The sequence below is a fragment of the Penicillium manginii genome (assembly GCF_028828005.1).
Source record: "Penicillium manginii strain IBT 31320 chromosome Unknown utg000002l:1.0-5564898.0:1.0-5567710.0, whole genome shotgun sequence".
NCBI lineage: Eukaryota > Fungi > Ascomycota > Eurotiomycetes > Eurotiales > Aspergillaceae > Penicillium > Penicillium manginii.
This window is the reverse complement of record NW_026643103.1, coordinates 146585-159153: the sequence shown is the minus strand read 5'-3', so window position 1 is coordinate 159153 and position 12569 is coordinate 146585. Positions and strand designations below refer to the sequence as shown.

The window sequence follows — 12569 nt, the reverse complement described above, 5'->3', positions numbered from 1 at the left end:
CTATCTATGTGCCTTGACCAAAGTCGAGAATTACCATAAGTACATGGAAATTATTGATATCATCCCCTCTATACCGTCTCAATCCCCTTATCCAGCACTTGCTGCACAACATAATCCTCCATCTTTTCGAATCCTTCAACAGCCTTGCCATACTGTTCAAAGACACCCTTCTGGTAACCATCCGCAATCTTCTCAACGAACTGCTCCTCCTGCCACCGTTGGCCAATAAGGTTCTCGAAAGTCTGACCGGGCGCTCGTTCCATTCCCCAGACAGCCTTATACGCAGCACCAAGGGCACAGGCATTATCTCCAATATCCAACTTGTAAACACCTTCCACGCCGCCGAGAATCTCGCCCGCGATCTTGGCGATGGCTTCGTTCTTGGATCCACCTCCGACCAAGTACACTCGGCGTGGTTGGGCGGGGAGACCGTTCCCGGGACTGGAAGTTAGACCGCGGGAGCGCAGGCGGAGGGAAAGGAATTGACTCTCGACAATGGCGCGGGCTTCGTCGTGTGGGGCGGTCCATCCGGAGGTGGTTTCTTGTAGCTCCCCTGTCTCGGCGTTGTAAGTGAAGCGCCATTGGCCGGATGGGAGGTTCGGGACGATCTCCGGTCGCGGGAAGAAGAGACCCATTTTCATCGGGTCGGTTGAGCTCTTTTGTCCCAATGGCTTGCTCTCCAGAGCGATCTTGTCGAAATTGGCCCAGGGCTGGGTGGGGGTATCCTTGAGGGAATCATTAATCGCGTCTCGTACATATTCGCGGGCCAGACCGCCGTTTTTATAACACAGCATGAACATGTAGAGACCGGCTGTCGTGGGGTGGTTGAAGAAGTGGGTGGCGGGGTCGGGCATGTAGCTTGGGGTAGACATGAGGAAGGTTGTTGAGGTTCCGAGAGATACCATCGCGTCGGAAGGTCGGAGAGGGAGTGCGAGGATGGTGGCTGGGTTGTCGCCGGTAGCTGGGATCACTGTGCAGTCGGGGCTGAAGCCGTAGCGTTGTGTATAATATGGGTGAACAGAGCCCAGGTGTAGTCCTCCGTCCTCGGGCACCTCGCCCAGCTTTTGCTTCAGATCATTGAGTTCGAACTTGCCGGAGCACAGCTTGAGGATCTGTTCATCGTAGGAACCCTTCTTAATATTCCACAAGTTCATACCGCATACATCCGAGATGTCAAAAGGTGCAATGTGTCCGAGGAAGAGCGAGGCAATGAATGAGGACACCAGGGAGATTCGAGCTGTCTTGCTATAGACTTCGGGATGCTTCCTCGTGAAGCGGAGAATCTGGGGACCTGTGAATCGCTAGAAGAGGCAAATTCTATTAGCTTGGTTTTGGAATCAGTGCTATAGATCACGCGGTTCTCACATGGTGGGCCTTGCTTCCAGTCGCCTGGGCCAGTTGCTCTTGACCTCCAAGGGCAGCATCGAATTCGTCGCATTCTTTCTGGGTGCTCGAGTCCTGCCAGTTGGGACTGTAGGGATGAGAGAGGGCGGCGGGGAGTTGATCTTGAAGAGACTTGGAGGCATCCAGGTTGCGAAGGATATTCTCTGCTTCGTTGCCCCAGTAAACACTTCCATGCTGTTGACCTGCGCCGCTGATACCCTTGACCCGACTGAAGTCTAACCCTTGCTTGCGCAAACTGTCGAGGACGGTATCCATAGCCTGTAGCCACAAAGCAACAGGAGCAAAGACTTCATGTTCAGCTTCGTTTGTCATCACACCCTTCTTGATGGGGAAACCAGTGGAATCGGCATCGAAATCGAATTTGGCGATGTAGACGACTTTAAGATCGGAATTGACGACCAGGCCCTTGAGCTGCTGGGTTGACAGGTCGAACCCGATGTAGAGGGGGGATTGCGACATGTCGACTGGTATGGGAGCTCACAGTTGGACAATTGCAAATGGAGGAGACAGGGGGAGGTGTCAGAGTAAATGTAAGAGTAAGAATAAGTGTAAGAATGGGAGTGGGGAGTGATTTGAATAAAGGCAAGTCAATCGCGGGGGAAAGTTGAGTCGGGATGATGTCAAAAGGTCCACACCACTTCGGGTTGAACTTGCTCTTTTAGCCGCCAATGGGAGTCACGGGTGTCACTGCTCCGTACTAGTTTAGTTAGTTAACCACTCCGAACACTAGTTATTTTTACTATATCGTAGAGTAAGCGTGTTCTCTTCATATTGTGGATCCTTCTTATTTTTCCGTTTTAGGTTTGCTCTGTTCTAGCGGGGCATCGGAGTTCTGTCCGGCTAAATTGCTCTGCTAATTCTCGGTTGAATACTCTACTAGTTAACTCTACCCCACACAAGATATGGGTGGGGGGGGATGGGGAATGGGAACAAGGAAAAAATGATTAGTATATCACATTTGCTTATCATTGACCAGTACCTCAGCGGTATAAGTTGGAGCCTTACGCTCTTTTGCGATCCGTAGAACACAGCCACCAATATCAAGGAGCTTGAAACCGTAAAAAATGGCCCCGAGCACGATTGCACGAACAGCTAGGATACAGGGCGACGAAAATGAGAACGTTGAAACATGGCCACGGATCGAGTTCTTCGGTGAACTTGATCCTGTGTAGAGCTGAGCTTTTGGCTTGAGACCTTCCGAAATTGAGATTCGGGAGGGGTTGACGTAACAGGCTTTGGTACTCGGCTCAATCGCCGCCATTGCTTCGAAAAGGGTCTTTCGGGGTAGATAGAGAGAGAAATTGAGACGAGAGTTCAGCGAGCTTCCTTTGGGATGCCAGAGCGGGCAGGTATGAGACGGAAAACCCAGGGGAGAGACAGAGTTGTCTAGGTATTCCTTTGCCCTTCGCTTTGCCGCCCAATCTCGGAGTTTTCAGGCTGTGTAGAATCTTTGTATTCTTGAGATTCAATCGATTTATCTTTGTATAGATGTAAACGATCCTCGCCGTCAACCAATGTCCGTATCGTGGTTTCATCTTTTGTATAGCCGGACCTTTGGAATCCAATAGAAAGACGTAACTTCATGGCTCAATTGCTCGCCGATTTCCATTTCCAGTTCTGGGACCCTCCGCTTAGCCGATTTTTACCATGCTAAGTCTCATAGTTATACTTCTTCAAAGACCATCGTCGCCGACAAGAGCTACGGCTTTGTAGACAGGGATTCAAGGTATCCTGAACGCCCGGATAATTGGCCCTGGGCCTCGATCAGGTGCACGGCTCCATTGGTGTCGAAATAGGCTGGGAATAGGACGCGAGGTTGTCTGACTGGGACTGTCTTCGCGATATGATACACTTGGTCATTCGTCAAGCGGGTAAATGATAGCGGCGGCAAAGCTGGTTCCTATCCGTAATCTGCTTTTCCGTATCAAAGATTTTGGATCCAAATGGGCGGTTGGATTCAAACGAACATCTGGTCTGCAGCAGGCTGAAGGCTTGTTGCTGTAACTGGCTCCGAAAATGGAGGATCATTGATCGTGGGTTTATCATAACACTGGCTCCAACCCATATAGCCATACACCCGAAAACCAACAGGAGAATAATCGACTTGTGGACGATTTCTCCAACCCACGTAGAAGGTCTCGCAGTGTCAAACTACTTTCCCTGTTTTTCATGCTCACTGGAGGCAGTGCAGTCCATGTGGATGTAGCTCTCGTTTGCCATCTTGACCGGATAAGACTAGCGCTGGCAATGATAACCAGGATGATTGCCCCACCAAGGCGGAGGCTTCTGTTCCTTGTTGTCGGCATTGAAGGTCACCCAGCTTGGAGCAACAGTGTGATTCTCATGCACTACAAGTCAGGTCCATGTCTCCATGTGGCGTAACTGGCCGATGTTGCTGCGGCTCCAAGAGTTCATCGATCTGGAGAAGGGTTTCAACTTGGAATTGTCATGGCTCCATGGAGAATGAAAATTTATTGATTGTAGGGAGACTCTGGAGTGTTGGAATGAAAGTAAACAACTTGAAAGAATCTGCCAAATGAATCCCATTGGAAGGGGGAAGGTGCCGGTGGTGGGGGCTTTCGGAGCGAGGAAGGAACGACGGACGATATACACAGGCCCTACTAGTACTAACTACCTAGGTACTGATAAAATACCAATACTCGTTGTAGTACAGAGAGACACCAGTACAGAGGGAAAGATGTGTAGGATTGGAAGACTCGGACTATCCAATCGTAAACTTGGGACTTATATAGACATAGCAGCTTAGACTGGCTTTGCCTGTGCGAAATGAGGCTCTGGCCTTGCCCATAGTCTCAAATAGATTGGAGTGGCGTGCATAAATCACAGAAACGCCCGCTTATGCAAATTTTCATCGTAAGTACGAGGTATATACAACTTGAACATAGACAAATTACAGCGATAAACCATTGCTATCGCTTTTACTGCAGGAACCGACCCAGCGGACCGCCGACATTCTTCAAGTCCAAAAGGAATGTATCATGTCCAAACATCGAGACATCTTCGCCCAGCTCGATGTGCTCCACGGTTTTATTGCCGCCTGCGCGGAGGGTCTCGGCAATTTCACGCTGCTGCCACGCGGGGAAGAGGATATCACTGGCCACTCCCATCACGAGAACCTCGTGGTTCTTAAGGCCGGCCAGACCGGCGACGAGGTCCCGCGGGGGTCCATCAGGGCTGCCAGAGACAGCTTGGTCTGCGGGTGGGATAGAGGCGGTTACATCGGGCTGTTCCTCGTAGGGCTGGTCTGGGAGAGTGAGAGTGCAAGTGGGATCAGAGACTTTAGGTGAGATGCCTCCCTTGGCAATGCGGGATTCTGATTCAGCACGGCGGCGACGGGTCTCTGATTCATGAGCGTGACCGAGATCGAACAGGTCCATGGCCTTGGATACATAGAGAAGACTGTTCGGGTCAAACTCTAGGCACCACTTCTCGCCAGCATGGTCAAGGTAGGTCTCAATCAAGAAGTCTGGGCACAGTGCCGGTTGCTTGCTGGGATCGGCACGGTGGCGTCCGAATCGATTCTCCCACTCGGGACCACTGCGGTAGGTGACCGTTGCGATCTCTCGGGCAAGCTTCATGCCGGAGTGAGGAGGAATGGAATCGTAATAGAATCCACGTGCCCAGTTAGGATCCATCATAAGAACCTGGCGCTGGGTGTGTCGCATCGCGATGCTGTAAGGATGGCTGCGTGCACAACCGCTGATGCTGGCGATCTTCCCCACGCGCTCCGGGAAGAGGACGCCAGCAGCCAAGCTTTGCATACCTCCCATACTCGAGCCCACGGAGGCAGCGAGCTTCTCAATACCAAGCGCATCGAGCAAGCGGAATTGAGCGCGGACCATGTCATCCACGGTTAGGATCGGGAATCGTGTCGCATACCGTTCCCCGTCGGAGGGGTCGGTGGAAGAAGGTCCAGTAGACCCGAAGCAGCCACCGAGAACGTTGGTGCAGATGATATGGTACTTATCGGTATCGAGAGGTAGTCCAGGCCCAATGAACTTCTCCCACCATCCGGGGTTTGGGTTGGAGGGGGTGCTGTGAGCATGGCTCGAGGCGGACAAGCCAGTGTGTAGAAGGATCGCATTGCTCTTGTCGCTATTGAGTTCACCCCATGATTCGTATGCGATGTCGAATTCTGGCAGGACTCCACCCCAATCCAAGAGAATTGGCTTGTTGCTGTGAAATCGTTCATGTTCTCCGGCGGTGTATGAGGGTTCGGGACCGGATTCGAGCGAGCGAGCGGAGAGTAGTGCAGATCGTGCTTCTTGCGCATCGAGACAAGGGAAGGACATAGCCGGGTTAGACGAGTCCTTGGGCGCGGCATTAGTCGAGGAAAGGCGCGAGGAGCTGGTATATTTCAGCTGTGACTGCGACTGCGACTGCGACTGCGTCAACGGACGACGGGCTGCGGCGAGGATGGAGGAGTCGCTAGGTCGCCATTGTGGTACTCGCACAGAGCGAGATGCATTCCGGATAGCTCCGTGGAGCGAACGCATTGTGGGATATTGATATCGGGTGATATTCGAGAGGAGAATAACAATGGTAGAGGTACAACAGCAGTCGGAGGACGAGATGGTTATCAAGCAAGTGGCCGCCTATAAAATTAGGCTACAAAACAGCCCAAAGAGGGAAGCGGTGGCACTATCCAACATGGCGTCATTGATCTGGCTTCTGATTGGTCGGAGCTCCCCGTGACCTCCCCCGACTTCGGGTTCGCCTTTCCCGATTGGGAATTCTTATACTTCCCCGCCCACGGAGTACTTTGGTGTACTTCAACAATAGGACAGGGAATTCCGGTGCAGATTGCTCATTTGCGATTTGGATTCGGAATTTCACGATTGCTGAAACGTGAAGCAAAATGCCAGTGCGCAACCTCAGTGAAATACCGATTGTGATCATCATGATGATGTTCAAAAGAGAATTATGTATCTATTTTCATTCTTTCATTCTTTTCATTCTTTTCATTCATATCGATGTGTCTGAAACTATATGATTCGCTAAAATACATGTTCTACTACCTCCGTAGTGGCAGACCTCTAGTAGCTGCGAGGTAATTGGAGAACCTTCTCACTCACATAGTTGAGAATCATCTCCCGGCTGACTGGAGCGATCCGAGGCACGAAGCATTCACGCAGGTACCGCTCAACATCATACTCCATAGCATAACCCATACCACCATGCGCCAGCACAGCCCGCTCACAAGCTGTGAAAGCCGCTTCTGCTGCCAGATACTTGGCGCTGTTACAGGCAACACCGACAGAGTGGAAGGGCACCGAGCCGTCGTTGGTATCGTATAGGCGAGCAGCGTGGTAGGTCGCCAGCTTGGCGGCTTCCAGCTTCATGTAGGCATCGGCAAGGGGATGAGCCACACCTTGGTTCTGGCCAATGGGTCTGCCAAAGACAACTCGTTCTTGGGCGTACTGTGATGCCTTCTCTAGAGCAGCGTATCCCAGACCCAGAGCTTCACCAGCCAACAGGCATCGCTCGGCATTCATGCCATGAAGAATGATCTTGAATCCCTGATTTTCTTCACCGATGAGCGTGTCGGCGGGGATTTGGTAGTTGTCGAAGAAGACTTCATTGGCATCGACGGCGCGACCGCCCATTTTCTTGATCTTGCGCATGTCCAGACCCGGCTGGTCGCGGTTGAGATCGATACAGAAGAGGGAGAGACCTTCGCTGGACTTCTTCACTTCCTCCAGCGGAGTGGTTCGTGCAAGAAGGATCATCTTAGATGCGACCTGCGCGCAAGTAATCCAAATCTTTTGACCGGTGACGGAATACCCATCGGCGTTCTTGCTAGCCAGGGTCGATAACTTCAGAGTCTCAAGACCGGTGTTGGGCTCGGTGACACCAAAGCAGGTTCTCCAAGTGCCATTGATGATGTTGGGGATAGTTGTCTCCAACTGCTCCTTAGTTCCAAACTTGGCCAGTGGTTGAGTGGCATATACATTGGCGTGAATGGCCTGCGCTCCAGCCATTCCTGCGCCAGACTGGGTGATGGTTTGCATCATCATTGTAGCCTCAGAAATTCCTACAACGAATATCAGCATTTCAGGCCCTGGCTATTTCGATTATTTTCGCAGGAAATATACCTAATCCAGCTCCTCCGTGCGACTCGGGCAGGGCAATTCCAAGCCATCCATCCTTGGCCAAAGCGGCGTGGAATTCTTTGGGATCCTTTTCAAGTTGATCGCGTTCTTGCCAGTAAGTGTTGGGAAATTTGGAGCAAATGTGGGAGATGGCCTCGCGAACGGTCAATTGTTCCTCTGTGAAACCTGTCATTTCCATCAATTCACGACGAGCCGAGGTCGAAAAGGCCGAGCGCATTGGCAGACGATTCCGTACAGTGTTGGAGGCTTGCAGGGATGGCGAGGCTGCCGCCCATCCTGATCGGACTAATCTTTGCCATTGTGGACGAGACATGATGTATGAATATTGATGGTTGTTGTTTATTCGCCGGTCTGCATGCTCGTCTTAAATGATGTCGTCGAAATGCATGTAACCGAGCATATAGCCGACTCGGCTGTTCGGGCGCATGGCGCTTAATAAACGAGGCAGGGCGAGAGAGTCAAATAGAACAAGAAGAAGCAAACTGTCGATACTTGCTCTATCAATTTTATATTCTGATTTCCCGATTTTCGTAATATGAGGGGACTGCCACTTCTTCGTGGGGCGCATCCCTTGAGGGCGTCTCTTCGTCCCGCCAATTCTTCTCTTCTTCCTCTTCCACGTCAACATTTCCATTTGCAATACTCAACCACAACTTCAAGTGGTCACCGTGCGGCGCCTCTAGAGGGAGTTACAGTGGTTAGTTTGGAGCAGGCCATTGCTGCGCCATTCTGCACACGACAATTGGCCGATCTCGGCGCTCGTGTCATCAAAGTTGAGCGACCTGGAGTTGGTGATTTTGCCAGGCAATATGACACGCGAGTGAATGGAGAAGCCTCCCACTTCATCTGGACCAACCGATCTAAAGAGAGTTTGGCGCTCGATTTGAAGAACAAAAAAGACCATTCCACGTTGATGAAACTGTTGGAGAAGGCAGATGTGCTCGTCCAGAACTTGGCTCCCGGTGCTGCTGCGCGATTAGGTCTTTCTCACAAGTTACTCAAGGGCAAACATCCTTCACTGATTGTTTGCGATATCTCCGGGTACGGCCAAGATGGCCCGTATCGTGACAAGAAGGCATACGACCTTCTCATTCAGAGTGAGGCTGGTATGCTATCCGTGACTGGCACTGGCAAGGAGCCCGCCAAGGTGGGGATCTCCATTGCTGACATCGCCGCGGGAATGTACGCCTACACCAACATTCTTTCAGCCCTGATTCAGCGCGGCAAAGACGGTCAAGGCTGCAAAATTGATATATCCATGCTCGAGAGTATGATCGAGTGGATGGGCTTCCCTATGTACTACGCCTTTGAAGGTGCTGCTGGTCCAGTCCCCGCGGGTGCATCTCATGCCTCCATTTATCCATATGGTCCATTCGAGACAGGAGACGGGCAAACAGTCATGCTCGGTATACAGAACGAACGGGAGTGGGCCAACTTCTGTACCGAAGTTCTTTCCCAGCCCGAAATCGCGTCAGACGAGCGGTTCGCTAGTAACTCACTACGGACACAGAACCGCGATGCTCTCAGAGAAATTATCTGTGATAGCTTTTCAAAACTCACAGCAGAAGAAACTACCGAGCGACTTGATAAGGCTTCAATCGCTAACGCGAACGTCAATGACATGCAGGGTGTTTGGAATCATGCTCAACTCAAGGCCCGTGAGCGATGGACCCAAGTCCAAACACCAGCTGGTGTTGTCCCAACCCTTCTGCCGCCGGGATCAACCAATGCGGCTAACAAAGGAGGATTTGGTGCTCAGATCGCATCAGTTCCGAAGGTGGGGGAGCATAACCAAGCTATTTTGGCCGAGCTGGGGCTAGAATAATTGCCAATGTCAAGATTTCGTCCCGAAAAGGACATGCTACGAAACTGCCCAGGTGTACATACTACATACATAAATTTGATATACTATTCTACCATATACTACGAGTAATCCTGATGGCTGACCCAATGCCTTTACGGATATTGTGGAGAAACTTTGAAATATCGAGGTTGCAGCAAGCTCAAATTGAATAATCTTGGAAGACGACATATCAAAGATTCCTGTAAGCAGTTCAGATCGGCCTGTGACATCCGAAACTCAGTTTTCTAAGGCGGAGAAATTTGCGAGTGTGGTAACGTGGGCAATCTTGTCACTTGGTGTTAGGACAGATACGGTCCCCGTGATATCTAAAAGAGGTATATCGGTATATATGTTCTTCACTAGCCATGTTCTGAACTCGGTCGCAACAAGGGAGTCTACCCCATTTGAGCTGGTCGACTTGGTAACCTCAATGTTGTCCACCGGAGCTGCAAGCAACGAGGACAATTTGTTTCTTATGTCTTCTGAAATGGCAGCAACACCTTATTCTAGCGACTTGCTTGCTTGGATTAATTTCCGAACATCAAACACTCGATTATTCTGAGCAGTGGTGGGGAGACGGAGATGAGTGAACAATGGAAATTGCAGGAATGCGGGGACTGGAACGCCCTCGTCGAGGTACATGGCCTCCGAACTGAACCCGGCAGTGAACTGACAGGCCTGTTCAGCAATTCCGGAGCTACCTCGCGCTTGCATATGTAAAATGTAATCCAAAAGATAATGGATTTCATTTTCCTGCAGCTGTTCCAGTCCGGCTGTGGTGTGTCGTGCATATTCCGAACCCTCGGCTACAAACCCAATAGAATTGACGGCTCCAAGATCGAGACTTGTTGCAGGTAGCCCAATTGAAACAAGGTATTGGGCTGGTGCGTCCTGGAGGGTACCCCCTGTTGCATAGTTTGCTTGACTATTTACTCCCATGACCCCGTTGAGCGAAGAGAGCATGATGAAAAATCCAAGTTCTGCAGGCAAGATTTCATGAAGATTCCAAGATCCTTGGATTTTGGGTCTCAAGGCCGCCTGCCAGGCATCGTGTAACATCTTTCCAAACATCGAATCCTAGGTATTAACCATAGGCAGTAAGTTATAAACTCACAATTCCACATGATTTGTATATCTAAAAGCTGCAAACATACCTTCAGTACCATCGCACATTGAATACATCCTTTGATTGGCGGGCAGGAGTTGAGATGTAACAGGAATGCCTCTTCCAAGGAATTCTTGTTGGATATGTCGCAGGAAATCATGGTAGCCTCACAGCCGGATTCTTGGAGATCCTTGATCAACCCCAGATGTTCTCGCTTTCAGAATGGTCCGATCGGGACAAGAAAACAAGATGCTTCGCTCCATGGACAGCCATCCATCGTGCGATGCCCCAGCATATTCCATCCAGTCCTCCCGCCAGAATGTATGATGCGTCAGAATTAAATTGGTAAGATGGAAGTAGCTCCGAAACAATAGGAATGGGGTCGTCTTCTTCGGAACTCAGAATAACTTTCCCCATTCCACTCCCACTTTGCAATTGTCGAAGTGCTTTTTCGATTTGCGAGTATTTCATAACTGTTGTCGGTTGTGCTTCACGTATACTGCTTTGAATGAGGAGACGCATGGCGTCTTGGAGAAGCTTTCCAATTAAAGAAGGCTGGTGGGTCATCACAATTGGAATCTGAACACTCGCCGGTGTCATATTGTGCAAAAATGGTGTCAATTCCATGTGGCCGAAACCCTGGGTATCCTTTCTCCCCAACTCAATAAATCGTTTCAGAGGAGCGATGTATTCCCAAGATTTTTTCAATGCATCTCCTGATAGAGAATTAAGAATCACATCGACGCCTCCCCCGTCGGTGACTCTCATTAAGCCATAAGCGAATGTAATGTCTCTGCTGGAAAATATGTGAGTCTCGGGAATTCCATATTGAGAATAAGGAGCCTGACGCTTTTCGGGCGTGTAAACTGTGGCGTAGATCCTGGCTCCAAGATCGTTTCTCCCTCCGAGAGACGAGCGATCTCTTGAAGAGCATAAAGCACTGTTATCCAGACACAGGGTATTCCAGCAGCGATGCTGAAGTCCAAGTCTCCCGGCAGATGAACGGCGAATGCATCATATACTCGCCCATATGTCAAGAAACAGCCAGACCCAGGCCCACCAAGATAAAACAACTCGGTCACCGGGCTTAAATCTGCTCACTTTGCCACCTACTTGGCTCACAACGCCCGCAGCTTCACCACCAAAATCGCATGCAGCATATTCCCCCATTGCAATCATAACATCACAGAAGTTCAGGCCGATTGATTTGAGTTCGACCTTGATGAATGTTTCCGTTAGTGGCTCAGTATGTAAATCATCTGTGACCCATTCCAAAGTCTGCAAGAGACCAGGATCTGAGATGGAAAGTTTCACTGGTCGACCTGTTTTCCCGAACGGTATCAAAACAGGATCGGGGCTACTGATGCGAACGCACAAGAACCTATCATAGCCATCTGCCTTCAATAACCTGTTTGTATAGAATATGTCTTCGCGCAGCATGTACTCCAAGTTGGCTCTGTGACTCTGTGGATTACCGCAACTGGCCTGAGATAGAATCTGCTAGATTTTTTTCGGAGCGCATTTCATCGGCAAGAGCGAGGCTGACGAGGTTCACATTATCAGCCTCTCGCTCCAGTCTTACAGTCCGTAGACGACCATCGATTGCGTTCATTCGCGGCTCCTTGGCAGGATCTCCAGTCACCCAGACAAGGGTTTTGCAGGTGGAAAGGAGGGATCTCAAATCGAAGTACTGATACTCTTGGACATCTGCGATGAGTGGCTGTTAGATCTCAAGGAGGGCAATATAAGTTGTTTCAGGGTATAATGGCTCCCCAAAAGTGACAGAAGATGACTCGAATCCTTGATTCTCAAACACGCCTTGTAAAGTGAAAAGCAGCTCGGAGTGTGGAAAACCAGGCGTCACAATGGACTTGATGATGTTTTTCGTATCCTTCGGCTCTTCCATAGCAGTGGCAACTAGGATACTCTGCAAAGTCAAAACAGGCTGGGGGAAACTGGGAAATTCAATATCGACTCCTGAAAATTCCGAGTCTTGCAAAGCACTGCTCCATTCAGAAGCTAACATCATGGGCCCCAATTTGCGATTTTTCACAACACTTAGCCACCAGCCAGGAAACTGACC

General features: G+C 50.3%; 8 protein-coding genes across 8 annotated transcripts; 1 reads left to right on the top strand and 7 right to left on the bottom strand.

Moving 5' to 3' along the window:
- Positions 1-68: 68 nt before the first annotated feature.
- N7533_001342 (xylulokinase) lies at positions 69-1863 on the bottom strand (the record flags this gene model as incomplete). Its single annotated transcript, XM_057097992.1, has 2 exons — positions 69-1301; positions 1366-1863. The coding sequence occupies 2 exons, from the start codon at positions 1861-1863 to the stop codon at positions 69-71; spliced, it is 1731 nt and encodes a 576-aa protein (XP_056963128.1).
- Positions 1864-2356: 493 nt separating this feature from the next.
- On the bottom strand, positions 2357-2665 carry N7533_001341 (uncharacterized protein; the record flags this gene model as incomplete). Its single annotated transcript, XM_057097991.1, has 1 exon — positions 2357-2665. The coding sequence occupies one exon, from the start codon at positions 2663-2665 to the stop codon at positions 2357-2359; it is 309 nt and encodes a 102-aa protein (XP_056963127.1).
- Positions 2666-4343: 1678 nt separating this feature from the next.
- N7533_001340 (homoserine O-acetyltransferase family protein) lies at positions 4344-5921 on the bottom strand (the record flags this gene model as incomplete). The annotated part of the gene is made up of 1 exon (XM_057097990.1): positions 4344-5921. One exon carries the CDS (start codon positions 5919-5921, stop codon positions 4344-4346), a length of 1578 nt encoding a protein of 525 aa, XP_056963126.1.
- A 540-nt stretch (positions 5922-6461) lies between these two features.
- Positions 6462-7851, bottom strand: N7533_001339 (acyl-CoA dehydrogenase family protein; the record flags this gene model as incomplete). The annotated part of the gene is made up of 2 exons (XM_057097989.1): positions 6462-7459; positions 7521-7851. 2 exons carry the CDS (start codon positions 7849-7851, stop codon positions 6462-6464), a joined length of 1329 nt encoding a protein of 442 aa, XP_056963125.1.
- A 222-nt stretch (positions 7852-8073) lies between these two features.
- On the top strand, positions 8074-9363 carry N7533_001338 (CaiB/BaiF CoA transferase family protein; the record flags this gene model as incomplete). The annotated part of the gene is made up of 1 exon (XM_057097988.1): positions 8074-9363. The coding sequence occupies one exon, from the start codon at positions 8074-8076 to the stop codon at positions 9361-9363; it is 1290 nt and encodes a 429-aa protein (XP_056963124.1).
- A 519-nt stretch (positions 9364-9882) lies between these two features.
- Positions 9883-10547, bottom strand: N7533_001337 (uncharacterized protein; the record flags this gene model as incomplete). Its single annotated transcript, XM_057097987.1, has 2 exons — positions 9883-10458; positions 10536-10547. The coding sequence occupies 2 exons, from the start codon at positions 10545-10547 to the stop codon at positions 9883-9885; spliced, it is 588 nt and encodes a 195-aa protein (XP_056963123.1).
- Positions 10548-10681: 134 nt separating this feature from the next.
- Positions 10682-11254, bottom strand: N7533_001336 (Lovastatin nonaketide synthase; the record flags this gene model as incomplete). The annotated part of the gene is made up of 1 exon (XM_057097986.1): positions 10682-11254. One exon carries the CDS (start codon positions 11252-11254, stop codon positions 10682-10684), a length of 573 nt encoding a protein of 190 aa, XP_056963122.1.
- A 153-nt stretch (positions 11255-11407) lies between these two features.
- On the bottom strand, positions 11408-12512 carry N7533_001335 (Lovastatin nonaketide synthase; the record flags this gene model as incomplete). The annotated part of the gene is made up of 4 exons (XM_057097985.1): position 11408; positions 11547-11894; positions 11962-12206; positions 12270-12512. Coding segments are annotated over 4 exons (837 nt in total).
- Between the last annotated feature and the right edge of the window lie 57 nt (positions 12513-12569).